Source organism: Chironomus tepperi, unplaced genomic scaffold, assembly GCF_022539635.2.
Source record: "Chironomus tepperi strain 1889 unplaced genomic scaffold, CSIRO-AGI_Ctep_v1 contig_84, whole genome shotgun sequence".
NCBI classification, from domain to species: Eukaryota; Metazoa; Arthropoda; class Insecta; order Diptera; family Chironomidae; genus Chironomus; species Chironomus tepperi.
This window is the reverse complement of record NW_027226206.1, coordinates 667,708-680,069: the sequence shown is the minus strand read 5'-3', so window position 1 is coordinate 680,069 and position 12,362 is coordinate 667,708. Positions and strand designations below refer to the sequence as shown.

The window sequence follows — 12,362 nt, the reverse complement described above, 5'->3', positions numbered from 1 at the left end:
TCAATACTGTCTATATTGGCAGCTTTCAAAAATTGGTTAATCGATCCAAAATCCGGCTACAAGTCGGTATGAATCTGGTATTATCAACCCATTATGGACATCAAGTCCTGAAATTGAAAAATTCATCATTGATATCTAATCTGAATTGATGATGTTAGAGTCACGCCAGCCTGGTTTCGGATTCTGGATTCTAGGCACAATTTGTGTGAGAAGTAAATCAGTTATCAATTTCAAATAGCTGAAAATTGAAGCTTAAAGCTAGACAACATCAAGACCCGAGCGACATTAATGAAAAAGATTCGTCATAGACCTTTTAAGACTCCATCAAAGCTCTTTAATTAGCAACAAATTGAGGAGGCCTGTATTTAGCAGCCATAATGACGTCAAACGAAAGCTGTTTCCCCTTGGTTTCCTTATGGCTCTGTCAAATATTGGAGGATCCATTTAATTTGGCGTTGATAAAAGAGTTTTAGTAAAGTTTTTAAGAAGGCTCCATTTCTTAGCTTTCTCCATTTGTGTCGCTCGGAAGATAAAATCAAAAAATTCAGCATTTACTTTCAACAAATAATCAATCAATTAATTATAATCACTTTATTGTATCATTTTCTTCTCATCAACATAGTAATTGAATCAAATTTTGAAACTTTTTTTATTCTTTATTTTTATGTTATTATTTAATTTTGAGAGAATGCACTTTTTAATACTCACATTCAACAAATAACGATTAAAATTTCATTTTGTTTTGTAACTTATGATTATTAGAATATGCAGCATAATCTGATGATGCGATGGGAACCTTATGCCTTCTAATCTACCTTTGATAATTATTATTATTATTGTAATTATTATTATTATTATTATTCAACACTATATGTACGGTAAAAAGTCTCTTAAATGTTCACTATATAATTGTTATTGTTGCTTGTTGTATCATCTCATGTCTCGCTTAATATTACGGATAGTGTGACTGTATTTTTTAAGCTAATATTTGTTTATTTCACGCTGCATGTGGCCATCACACACTCTAATACGACTTTTATACTCACTAAATGTCTTTTTCACAATTTTTTATATCATTTTATTCTGTGCAGAATAAGGATGGAAAATAGAAGAGAATGGCTACATGATGGAAGTGGAAAATTAGAGTCTGTAGGTTTGATTTCTGAATATAGAGTTGGTAATGTTGAGGAGGATGACTGTAGTGAGCCTTTTTGTATCTTTTTCAGGGAATTATGTCTTATGTCTTTTATCACGTAACTTAAAATTGGATATTGTCGCTCAATTCCTACTTCTTGTAAGGTATCTGAATCATAAGTCATCACAGTAGCTTCATAAATTAATTGCCCAATTAAGGTGAAAATTCTCAAATTTCATTATTGAAAAATACACACTTGTCTCACACTAAACCTCAAAAATGTCCATCCGCAAGTCTCCACGACCCAAAAAGCAATGAAATCTCACTTAATTAAATTAAAACTAAATTAATTTTATATCCCAATTTCATTTAATAATATTTTTGTTGTGTGGAATTAAGGCAGAATTTCTTTTCTACTTAATAAAAAGTTTTCCAACATTACAAACAGATTTAGATGTATAGATGCATAGTAATAGTTCAGTATGGATACATATAGAGAACAATAGGATTGAAAATGGAGAAGAAACCGAATAGAACAAACAATTACTATTATTGCACAATATTATTATTATTATTATTACTATTATTATCATTATTAGTATGAGAGTGCTGTTGCCGCTTCGTTTCCAACTGTGAAATCCTTATATTGTGAAAAAACAGAAATCTGTGGATTAAAAGGAAAGAAAGAAAAGAAAGAGAAAAGAAATCATTAAGCTTAAAACTTCAATTAAGTATGTTTAACGTAGCATGAAACCTCACCTTGTCTTTTAATTGCTGACAAAGTGTCAGGGCAACAGTAAACAACACCAAGACTTCATTAAGCCACGGGACAGAACATTCTGCTTGTGTCGATTCGAATTTCATTGTTCCTTGATTGTTTGTCAATTGATAAGCAGCAAATATCAATTTATGACTCTGTATGTAGAAACTAATTGCAAGATCTTCCGGTAAATTTGGTGACAATGATTTCATATTGCGACTCTTCATTAGCTCATCGATTGGCTTCTTCTTTGGCACAACAAGACTCGTTCTACCGCGCTGAAGGGCGCCGAGAATATTGGACAGAATGTGCAAAACCTCCTCCGATGATTTAAAATTATAATTCGCATCGACATTATCTATATGATTGATGGCTTGCTGTAAATGATTTGCAGCATCTTGCACTTGCTGAATTTTCCATGGAAAATCCTGAGTTATGCTCGTTCTTTGTATCACATTTTGTTGACGTTGTACTTTGAAATTTATGTCCTATATACACATACACATATTGAAATAAATTGAGCGTCAATAAATAAATTGGATCGTTTATGTTTGCTTAGTTCATGAGAGTATATACTTTTAAGAGCACTTTCTTGGTGATGGAGAGATGTTAACTACATTTTGGAGGCTTTTGAGTTTGTTTTTCATACTTCAAAATGTTCATTAAATAACTTTTACTGTCTGGATACTCAATGAAACTATTTTACATCATTTATCATCACTGTGATAAGATCTGACACTAATTTAATTAGGGAATTCCATCGAATTCCATTTAAACAATCAAATTATACTTTTTAATTAAATCTCACTGGATCTTTCACACAGAATAAATTCTAAACAATTTCACTGACTTCAAATGAAAATGCGCCTAAAGCAATTCACGAACATCAAAGCTATATCTTATCTTTTTTTTATGTCTACTTACTGCGGAAGTTATTGAATCGCCTGTTAAAGTTACAACAACTTTTAATTGCTCTGGTGCTGATGTCAAAACAAACTTATCGACCTTTTTGCCATCATTTCCATGTAAAGGCACTGGGAAACGATGTGCACATTCGACTAGAATGTCATGAAGCTGCTTCAAAACAAGTAAAACTTCTTTCTGGAGAATCCATTCAAATTCAAGTTGCTAAAAACGACACACAAAACACATAATTGATTGGATAAAATCTGATTTATGTATTAATTTGATATCTGATTGACACATAATTCAATTTTTCAATTTGTTTCTATACAAGTATCTATCAATCAGTTATCATTCGATTAAATTGGAATCGATAAAGCCCAAAAATAAAATGAATTTTCCAATTTTCCCAAAATAAATCACAAAACACGCATTTGAGCTTAACAATTACACTGTCAATTAGGAACTAAACATGTCCAGATCATTGTACAAGCATTATTATCAATAAATGATAACAAGAATCATTGAATTTATGATAAAAAATTCACTATCCTTACCAAACTTTTTAATTCCTCCATTTTTTAATGATTTTTTTCTCAATAATGTCACAACTAATCACAATTATTCGATCACAACATGAAAATTCAAGTAATTGAGATTCAAATGATTAACAAACAGCAATGAGAAAGTGTTAAGAACTAATTTTTTTTCACGATTTAATTTTTAAAAATTCTTATGTGACATAATTTTCTTTATTGTTTTGAAAAGTTGAAACCCCTCAACAGTGGATTCAAATCTCAAACGACGGTTATTTTGATTTGTAACTTTATACTTGTAAAGGGAACATAATCTCGATAAATAAACACATTTGTGTGCACATAAACCATAATTTATGATTTTGTAAAATGAGTGAATGTGTCGGAAGAGATGGAAGATGCAACATGCAAGTAGAAAAGTCATGGATATCTTCTAATTAAAGCGCATTTATAAAAATTGTGCAAAATTTCATTGTTTTTATCTAAATTATCTTCAACTAGATTATTTTAAAATAGAGCAGTGCTTTAGGCGCCAGCTTAGCAGAGAAATTTCAGAATTAAAGTTCAGTAACTCATGCTTTATATAATTTAATTTAAAGTATTAAGTGTTAATATTATCTTTTTTGATAACATATCAATAATGACTGGAAAATTATATGAAGCAAGTCCAAAATACGCTGATAATTCTGATTTGACATATGACTCAAATGTGTCATCTGGACAGTCTTATCTAATTAATAATTAATAATTGATTTGTTTACAAAAAGCTTTCGTTGTTTAGTCAGGAAGACTAGTTAAAACTCGTACATGGAACTGGCTGGTAGGACCAAGGATCAGACACTCCAAAAGGACAAAAGACAGTACATTGGAGTGTTTGATCTTTGGCTAGAGCAACGCTACGTCGTCTTATGATCGGTAAGACGTGATGTGCCTTGATATGCCCTTGACGGCTGATTTCGAACAATTTTTACGGTTCGCATAGTGTGCCGCTTGGGTATATACTTTTAAAATTCCCAATTTTATTGGATATCATTCAAAAATTGACCAACAAGGAAAACTGCCGTCAAAACATTCACTTCTTCAAACTTTTTGCACAAAAACAAGGAATCACTTCAAGTATTGCACTTTTCAAGAAGGATTAGCAATAAATCATTAAGCAGACATCACGTTTATAATCTAACGTCATTGCATTTTTCACATTCACTCATTCCTCTCTCTCTCTTTTCAACTCGTTTTGCTGTTTATCATTCTTGCAACTTGATCACGTGGTGTTGTGTATATAAAATTAATGACTATACACTATGAAACATGATACAAATAGAATAGCTATCATAATTGTACAAGTATCATCAGTCGACACTGTTTGCACTTTACTTACCAATTTTTTTAGTTCCTCAACATTTTCAACTTTCCGCTTTCGAAATCGCTTCACATTTTGACTAAAGTTTAAAGGTGTCGCTGATGGCTTACGACTTTGCTTGCGTCTTGTGAAGTTTCTAGAGCAGAAAAACAAGTTTTTTTGTCGTTAACTCTTTTGGGGATATGATTGAAGGAAGAAGCAAGAAGAAGAAGTAAAGACAAATTTACACTTTAATTTAAAACTCACGGGTTCATCATGATTATGGCTTCGATGTTACCGCAACACTGACTTGAAATTATCACACTTTATTTTTTTTTTTTCGTCTCGAATGTTTAATGACAACAACAACAAGCAGCAGTGAGCGTTTATCAGTTTTTGAACCACAATACATTCTTCATAAATGATAACAGACAAACATTGCTTATTATTATTGCTGTGTCTCTTTTGCTTTATGTCACTCACACGATAAACGTAAATAAATGACTGAATGTGGAATCATAAAGGTGCAACATTCTGTCTGCTTCTTATTCTGTCTTGTCTTAAAATGACTAATTATGCATTGAGTAATTTAATTAAAAAAGTTTGACAATGAAAAAATTAGCGATGATGTTTTTAGCGATTACTTTGAAGCTTTAAAGTGATGAATAGAAATTTATGATCAAATGGCAATGATCTCATCTTGACAGTCTGGATTATTTTTAAAATTTTGCAGATTTAGATGATTAATAAAGCCATTTCACAACGGTACTTACCACTATGTTACCCAAAAGCATTTTCATTGTCTGTTAGGGTATAAGATTCATTTCTATTGAAAATTGAAGCAACGTCCTAACAAATGGTAAGATTGGTCCAATTTGAACTTCTTAGATTGTATTTAAGGATGGCGACTTCTTAGGCCAACCATATAGCCTGGTTCAGCTCTATCCCTCGAAGTCTGATTCAACTCTAGCTCACAGAGCCTGGTTAATCTCTATCTTACAGAGCCTGAATCAGTTCTGTCCCACAGAGCTTGATTCAGCTCTATCCCACAGAGCCTGGTTCAGCTCTATTCCACAGAGCCTAGTTCAGCTCTATCTTACAGAGCCTGAATCAGTTCTGTCCCACAGAGCCTGGTTCAGCTCTTTCCCACAAAGCCTGGTTCAGCTCTATCCTTCAGAGCCTAGTACAGCTCTATCCCCCAGAGCTTGGTTCAGCTCTTTCATTAAAAGCCTGGTTCAGTTCTATCCTGCAGAGTCTGGCTCAGCTCTATTCTGCAGAGCCTGGTTTGTATTGACATTCTCTACCGCGACAGGAAACTGCACAAAAGTGTTAAGCTAGATACTGCAAAATCCGCATATATAGAGTGTTCAGCATATTTAGGACAACCTAGCAAGTGATAACCAGCCATATAGTTAGCTTCAAGCAAAATCTGAGGGAAGTCGTGGGCCACAATTAATCTGTATTTACTTCCTGGAGCATAAACGACGGCAACATTAATTTTGCACCAGCATATCAGTCTCCAAAAGATTATAACCATTCAGCTTTAAAGCAGCACAAAAATTGCATCAAAATCAGAACCTTAAAGACTTTAAATCATCATCACATAAATGCTGAAAAAATAAATTGTGATAATTTTTTGCTCCGTCCTCTGAACCGCCCGTATGAATATATACAATATAATGTTGATACTCATTAATGCCCACATATATTTGACACATATCCTTCTTATTATTCCACATTAATGAAACGAAAATCTACTGATGCTTGTTAATCGCATTTTCATGATAAGACACAATGCGCTATTAAGTAGATCATTGCTTTAATCTTGAAAATTAGATGAAATTTCATTTCTATGCATACATATGTCGTAAAGGTGGAGAATGGGTATGATGGAAGTAAGTTAAACAATTGACCCGTTGGCTTAACATTTTCTTCTAATCAATGTTGAAACTCATTTTCGTGGCCCTTTAATCTTCGACGAGGAAATTCAATTAACTCGACATCCCATATCTTGTGAAAATGTTATGTAGTCAAGGGGGAAGTAAGATTGGAGGGTAAGATGAACTGTAAATTATACTAATTTGATTAAGGGTCGTTTATAGACTGTTTGGGGATCTGATATGATAATTTCTTGGCCTAATAATCTAATAAAGCCAGACTAGGTTTGGCTAGTCATTTATCAATCGTAACAAAGGTCTGGAATCGATTTCTCCGATACGGTACGGCATGGTACGGTATGGTACACCAATAGTACGGTATATTGGTTCAACATGGTATTATAGGGGTACTGAAATAGCACTTTGCCTTACTAGGTGTACTGTAATGAATATCATGAACCGTACCAGTGGAGTATCAATACCATGCCCCAACAGTACAAGAGAAATAGACCCCTAACCCTTTAAATCTTCATATAGAATTAAGAATTGTCAAAATTCCTTCTTTTAAGCTCTAGATCCTCAATAAGTGCTCAGCTTTTCACTCTAAGACGGAATCAATTCCATCAAACTTAAAGATCTTCTATAAGACACCTTTCATAACAGCTACACACCCCCCTGTGTTTCCATGCATGCCCCGATATGACAAAAGGAACAAGATAATGCACAAATGAAATTTACACTTAAAGGCAGATTGATTTGGCCACCTCATACCATTCTCAAAAAATTATTTCACTTTTGCATTTCCCATTCCATATTCTCGTCATCATCGCCATCATCCACACATAAATTGTATACACGTCAATTTATATTCGATGTAAATAATCCATTTGAACGTCGCGTGGGAGCAAATGAGCGATAATTTATTCATGAAGTGGAAAATTTTCGTAATTGTAAGTGCAATTTAATTTTCCTCGTATGATTTAACATTTCATACATTCGCTTGCTGTTGTTATGATAAATTACTTGCATCGTGTTCCTCCTCATCATATTATTGTCTATGGGACATTAAAGACAATTTAATGTGCATATTTTTTTTTTATTCACACGAAATGGAATAAAGGAACCTTTTGATGTTGACAAGATGATTTTATAGCTTTCTTTTGTTCACAAAAAATAGCAACTCCTTTGAAATTATGCAGTCAGTCATTATTATAATTTGCATTTGAATTACAATAGACTAAATAGAATGCGGGAGGGATTACATGATGAAAATGAATTTTGATGGCAGTTTTAAATAGGAAATTTATTTTGGAATTTAAGTGCTTGTTTGAAAAAATGGCTTGAAGGAACTTGAAGGTGATGATGGCTTGAAGGCAAATGTGTATTTGAAGGTGTATAGAACGTTACTTGAAAGGTACACAACGTGAAAAATGTCAATCGATAAAGACGACCCTGCCCTATGACTCTGGTGGAATGACTGGATACTTACTAACTCTACTTTAATGTCCATACAGATCAATTATGATCCATGACTTTCAATAGATGTCTCATAAAACTAGATCTATCGATGTCTACTGATTGCCTATTCCCTATTCTATGTACAACACTGCCTCGATCGACAGCCTCCTTCAATGAGGTTCCATAAGCTACCTTCTTTGAATGAATGACAAGTTGCCAATAACAGGCAAAAGTCATTTCCTCAAGAGCTTACTCACCTTAAGTAAACTAAATGAGCATTCTTGTGAGCGTTGCTCTCAGCTTACCCTGCTCTTAAGAGCACTCTCTTTGTCTGTTAGGGTAAAAGACACCTTATCTCGTCCTTTCCATACCATATTCCATTCAGCTCAACTAAAATAGGTTGTTCCTAAGCCTTGATATCAAAATTCCCGAACTTTTAGAAGGCTTCGAAGGTTAGAGCAGTCTTTAGTCATTCCCTACGCGCGTCATAAGCCCTCATGCGCCCCAACCAAGCAAGTAAGCAAATGATATCCAAATGAATGTCCAAAGCTAGATTCTTATCACTTATTACTGCTACAAAGCTTGACAGAATACCAACAAAAACTATTAATCTGCTCTTAATAGCAATCTTTGGTGTTATCGTTAATACAGCTTTAATTGGAAACCTCAAACACAAAATCACTAAACATCTTCACTTCACACCCTTCCCCCCTTCATCCCCCATCCAACATCATTACAGCCATAGAAAAAAGACTTCATAATGATGCTCCCGAACTAATGTCATTCACAAAGTCAATTTCTATTGCCTCAGCTATTAAATGTTATAGCATGAATAAATTTTGAACGAGGAAAGGTCATCGTTATAAGCTCATGTGAAAAACAACATGAAAATACATATAAAAATTGTGAGGATAGGCAGATCTAGTAAAAAAAACTAAGGGGGAACTAAAATATAAGAAGATGCAAAGGAAAGAGATCAAAAGTGATTGATAATTTGTTATTTCAACTTATAAATATTTTACAAAACATTTCACATGAAATGATGAAAAAATAAACTTTTTATTCGTACTATATTTCTTATTCCTTGTGTGTACATCATATAACATACAAATCTAGAGTTTTTTTCTAAAGTGACGACAAGAAGCAGAATGAATAGGGCAGTGGTGTTCAAACTTTTTTGCGAAATGGGACACTTTGATGGTAACACTCGAATGAAACTTGCACAAGGCATTCGAGTCATGGCATTTGAAGATAATTTCGGCTGCACTCTAAAGTATCACGGCACAAAGTTTGGACACCACTGGACTAGAAAGTGATCTGTGAAATTTATGGAAGTATTGAGCACAATAAGCGCTTTTTTAGACAGTTGAGTCAGATTCGTCAACTATAAAATATTGCAAAAAAATAATTCTGTTAGCGATTTGTGCTAATTGAGATTCACAGCCTCAAATGATGCTTCCTTAAATGATGACTACAGTAGGGTTCGTCCTAAAATACACACCTGAGACGAAATACAAGATACAACTCTTTTGTTCAACCTGTGACTTAGACGAACTATAAAGTGCAGGTCAAAATTGCAGTTCTGCGTATCTGCAATGCAGGAAATGCAGATTTGCGCTTCATAGCCGAACCCTTTAAAATTTGCTCTATCCCCGAGAGTCATAATATGGCGATCCATATTTATCTACAAAAATAGTCAAAATCAGCCATCACGATGCCGTCTGAGCAACTTTGTGTCTTAACGTTTATTAGGCAACTGTGTTAAAAGCAAGGGTCAGACACTATTGAAAAATTTTATAAATCCAATTTTTACAATTTCTTCCATATAGAAATTGTAAAAATTGTAGAAATTGCAATTTACAATTTTTCTCCATATAAAAATTGTAAAAATTGTAAAAATCAAATTTCACAATTTCTTTTCATACAAAAATTGAGAAAAATTGTATTTTTACAATTTTTATGAAATTATTATTCTACACGTGTTTTCTATAATTAATAGAGATTAAAGCGTATAATTGCATTTTTTTTAGAGGTTTTCACCTTAGTAAAAGAAAATTGAGTCTTAATTTGGTTTTTCTGTAGATTTTTCAGACTAATATAAGAAATTTAATACAAAATTTAAATTTTTCGATGGGTTTTTCACCTCGAGTATGAAACCCGAGGCAAAATTCGGCTTTTTTGAGAAGTTTTTTTGCTTTTATTAAGAAACCCGAGGCAAAATTTGGCTTTTTCGAGAAGTTTTTCGCTCTTAATGAGAAACCCGAGGCAAAATTCGGCTTTTTTGAGATGTTTTTCGGTCTTAATAAGAAACCCGAAGCAAAATTTGGCTGTTCCGAGAAGTTTTTCGCTCTTAATGAGAAACCCGAGGCAAAATTCGGCTTTTTCGAGAAGTTTTTCGCTCTTAATGAGAAACCCGAGGCAAAATTCGGCTCTTTTGAGAGGTTTTTCGGTCTTAATAAGAAACCCGAGGCAAAATTCGGCTTTTTTGAGAGGTTTTTCGCCTCTAATAAGAAACCTAAGGCCGAAATTTGCTTTTCCGAGATGGTTTTATCTTGATATAAGAACATCGATTCATTTTTTCGAGTCATTCAATAGAATTTTCCAAAGATTTTCGCTCTGTTTTAAGGAAATCGACCCAAAATCAAAACGAATAACTATGAATTTCAGTGTTTTTAACAGGTTTTTCTAAGTATAAATCAGACTTGCGTCATTTCAAATATTGATCGTTATTATTTGAATGAAAAAACGGGGATAAAAACTATATTTTTAAAAAATAAATGGCCGTTGAAAATTTTTAAATTCAAAAAATACGTTACAAACAAAAAATCAATATTTATACAAATTCTGATGCATGTAACTGTTTTCTTTCAAATGAGCAATGATATTAATGATCATTTGAGTCTTAACTTCATGGAATTTCATGAAAAAAACTGATAATTTTTAAAAATATTTTTCGTTGTTTACATTCAAATCAACGGTAAAATATTTTTTGAATTTTCGCAATTAATTTCGAATATTTTCGAACAAATTTCGAATTTTTTCGAAATGAAATGACGCAAGTCTGGTATAAATAATTAAAAATATATAAATTTAATGAAAATTATTATATTTTGTCATTATAATCATTAATATCATCAAAAATTATAGAAAGCAATCTGAAAAAATATTTTTCACTTTTTAAAGACTTGAAAAAATTTTCAGTTAAAATCAAAAAGAATTACAATTTTTACAATTTTTCACAATTTTTTCCATACAAAAAATTGTAAAAATTGTAAAAATCCAATTTCACAATTTTTTTTCTAAGAGAAATTGTAAAAATTGTAGAAATCAAATTTTTTACAATTTCTTCATACAAATTTTAAGAAATTGCAATTTCTACAATTTTAAAAATAGTGTCTGACCCTTGGTTAAAAGGGTGTGGTACAACAGATTGATTATCACAGTGCCTCCAGCTCATAAGGCTTGGCCCTTCAAGCATTATATTTAATGGGACGATGTAGCAGTACCCCAACAAACGTTGCGCTTTTTGAGATCGTAGGCTAGCACTTCGCTATACCAATTCCAAGTGCATTACTATCTCTATTAACAGAATTAACTCTGAAAATGCTTAAAATGCTCAAAAAAGGTTCAAACATTTTTCCAAAAAAATTGTCAGCCAGAAGTATTGAAAAATTGACTTCCAAAATTCAAGATAACAAACTTTCCATGAGTTTCCATCCAAAAAAAAAGGGAAACTTTTTCTTCTACAATAACAATGAAATTGAATTTTCTTATTTTCCATGAGCCTCTACTTCTTATTTTATTTTCATCTGACTGAAAAATTGCACACATGAGATATTTCATGCAATAATTCACAAAAGTTTATTTCCCTCCTCATCTGCCCTTCTTTTTTTCTCTTTGTCTACTTTTTCATCTTTATTTTTATATGTAGGCGTTTTGTCTTAATGTTCTTATTGCTGCAATTCAGGCAAAATTGTGTCAAATAATCAAAGAAAATCTAATTTTTTTTTGTTGCTGTGCTGTAAATGAGATAATTTATCATATAAAAATATTGAAGCCACATCGTTACTTTAACATAAACAGTTTCATGCATGAGAATCATCGACAATGGTTTTTTATTCTTCTTTTATGCCTCATTTAGGGACTTAAATTGTTTCTTGTATCAACAAAAATCGCACATTTAAAACTTCAAATGGATTCCACAAAAGCACTTAAATTTAACAAAGGAGAATACCATTAATTTAATTAAATGGGGGAAAATGTAGGAACAAGAAGAAGGAAGAAAGTTAAAGTACAAAAGGAGAGAAAATATTTTCATAAAAACAAAAGAAACCTCAAAAAAAAAGGGAAAATT

The 12,362-nt window shown here is 32.4% G+C and overlaps 1 protein-coding gene across 2 annotated transcripts; it reads right to left on the bottom strand.

Annotated features, from left to right (window-relative positions):
- Window positions 1-597: 597 nt before the first annotated feature.
- On the bottom strand, window positions 598-5,085 carry rogdi (rogdi atypical leucine zipper). Of its 2 annotated transcripts, XM_070634039.1 has the most exons (5): window positions 4,941-5,085; window positions 4,713-4,830; window positions 2,820-3,023; window positions 1,895-2,383; window positions 598-1,799 (listed from the first exon to the last, which is right to left on the bottom strand). In XM_070634039.1, the coding sequence occupies exons 1-5, from the start codon at window positions 4,949-4,951 to the stop codon at window positions 1,731-1,733; spliced, it is 891 nt and encodes a 296-aa protein (XP_070490140.1). In that variant the 5' UTR covers window positions 4,952-5,085; the 3' UTR covers window positions 598-1,730. The 2 variants fall into 2 exon arrangements, with proteins under 2 accessions (XP_070490140.1, XP_070490141.1); XM_070634040.1 differs by lacking the exons at window positions 4,713-4,830; window positions 4,941-5,085 and adding an exon at window positions 3,356-3,649.
- Between the last annotated feature and the right edge of the window lie 7,277 nt (window positions 5,086-12,362).

Excerpts from the sequence above, each read along its gene's own strand:
- rogdi (XM_070634039.1), bottom strand. Across the intron at positions 2,384-2,819 it reads GCGATTCAATAACTTCCGCA|GACATAAATTTCAAAGTACA; the intron begins GTAAGTAGACAT and ends ATGTGTATATAG. Across the intron at positions 1,800-1,894 it reads GTCAGCAATTAAAAGACAAG|ATTTCTGTTTTTTCACAATA; the intron begins GTGAGGTTTCAT and ends TTTAATCCACAG.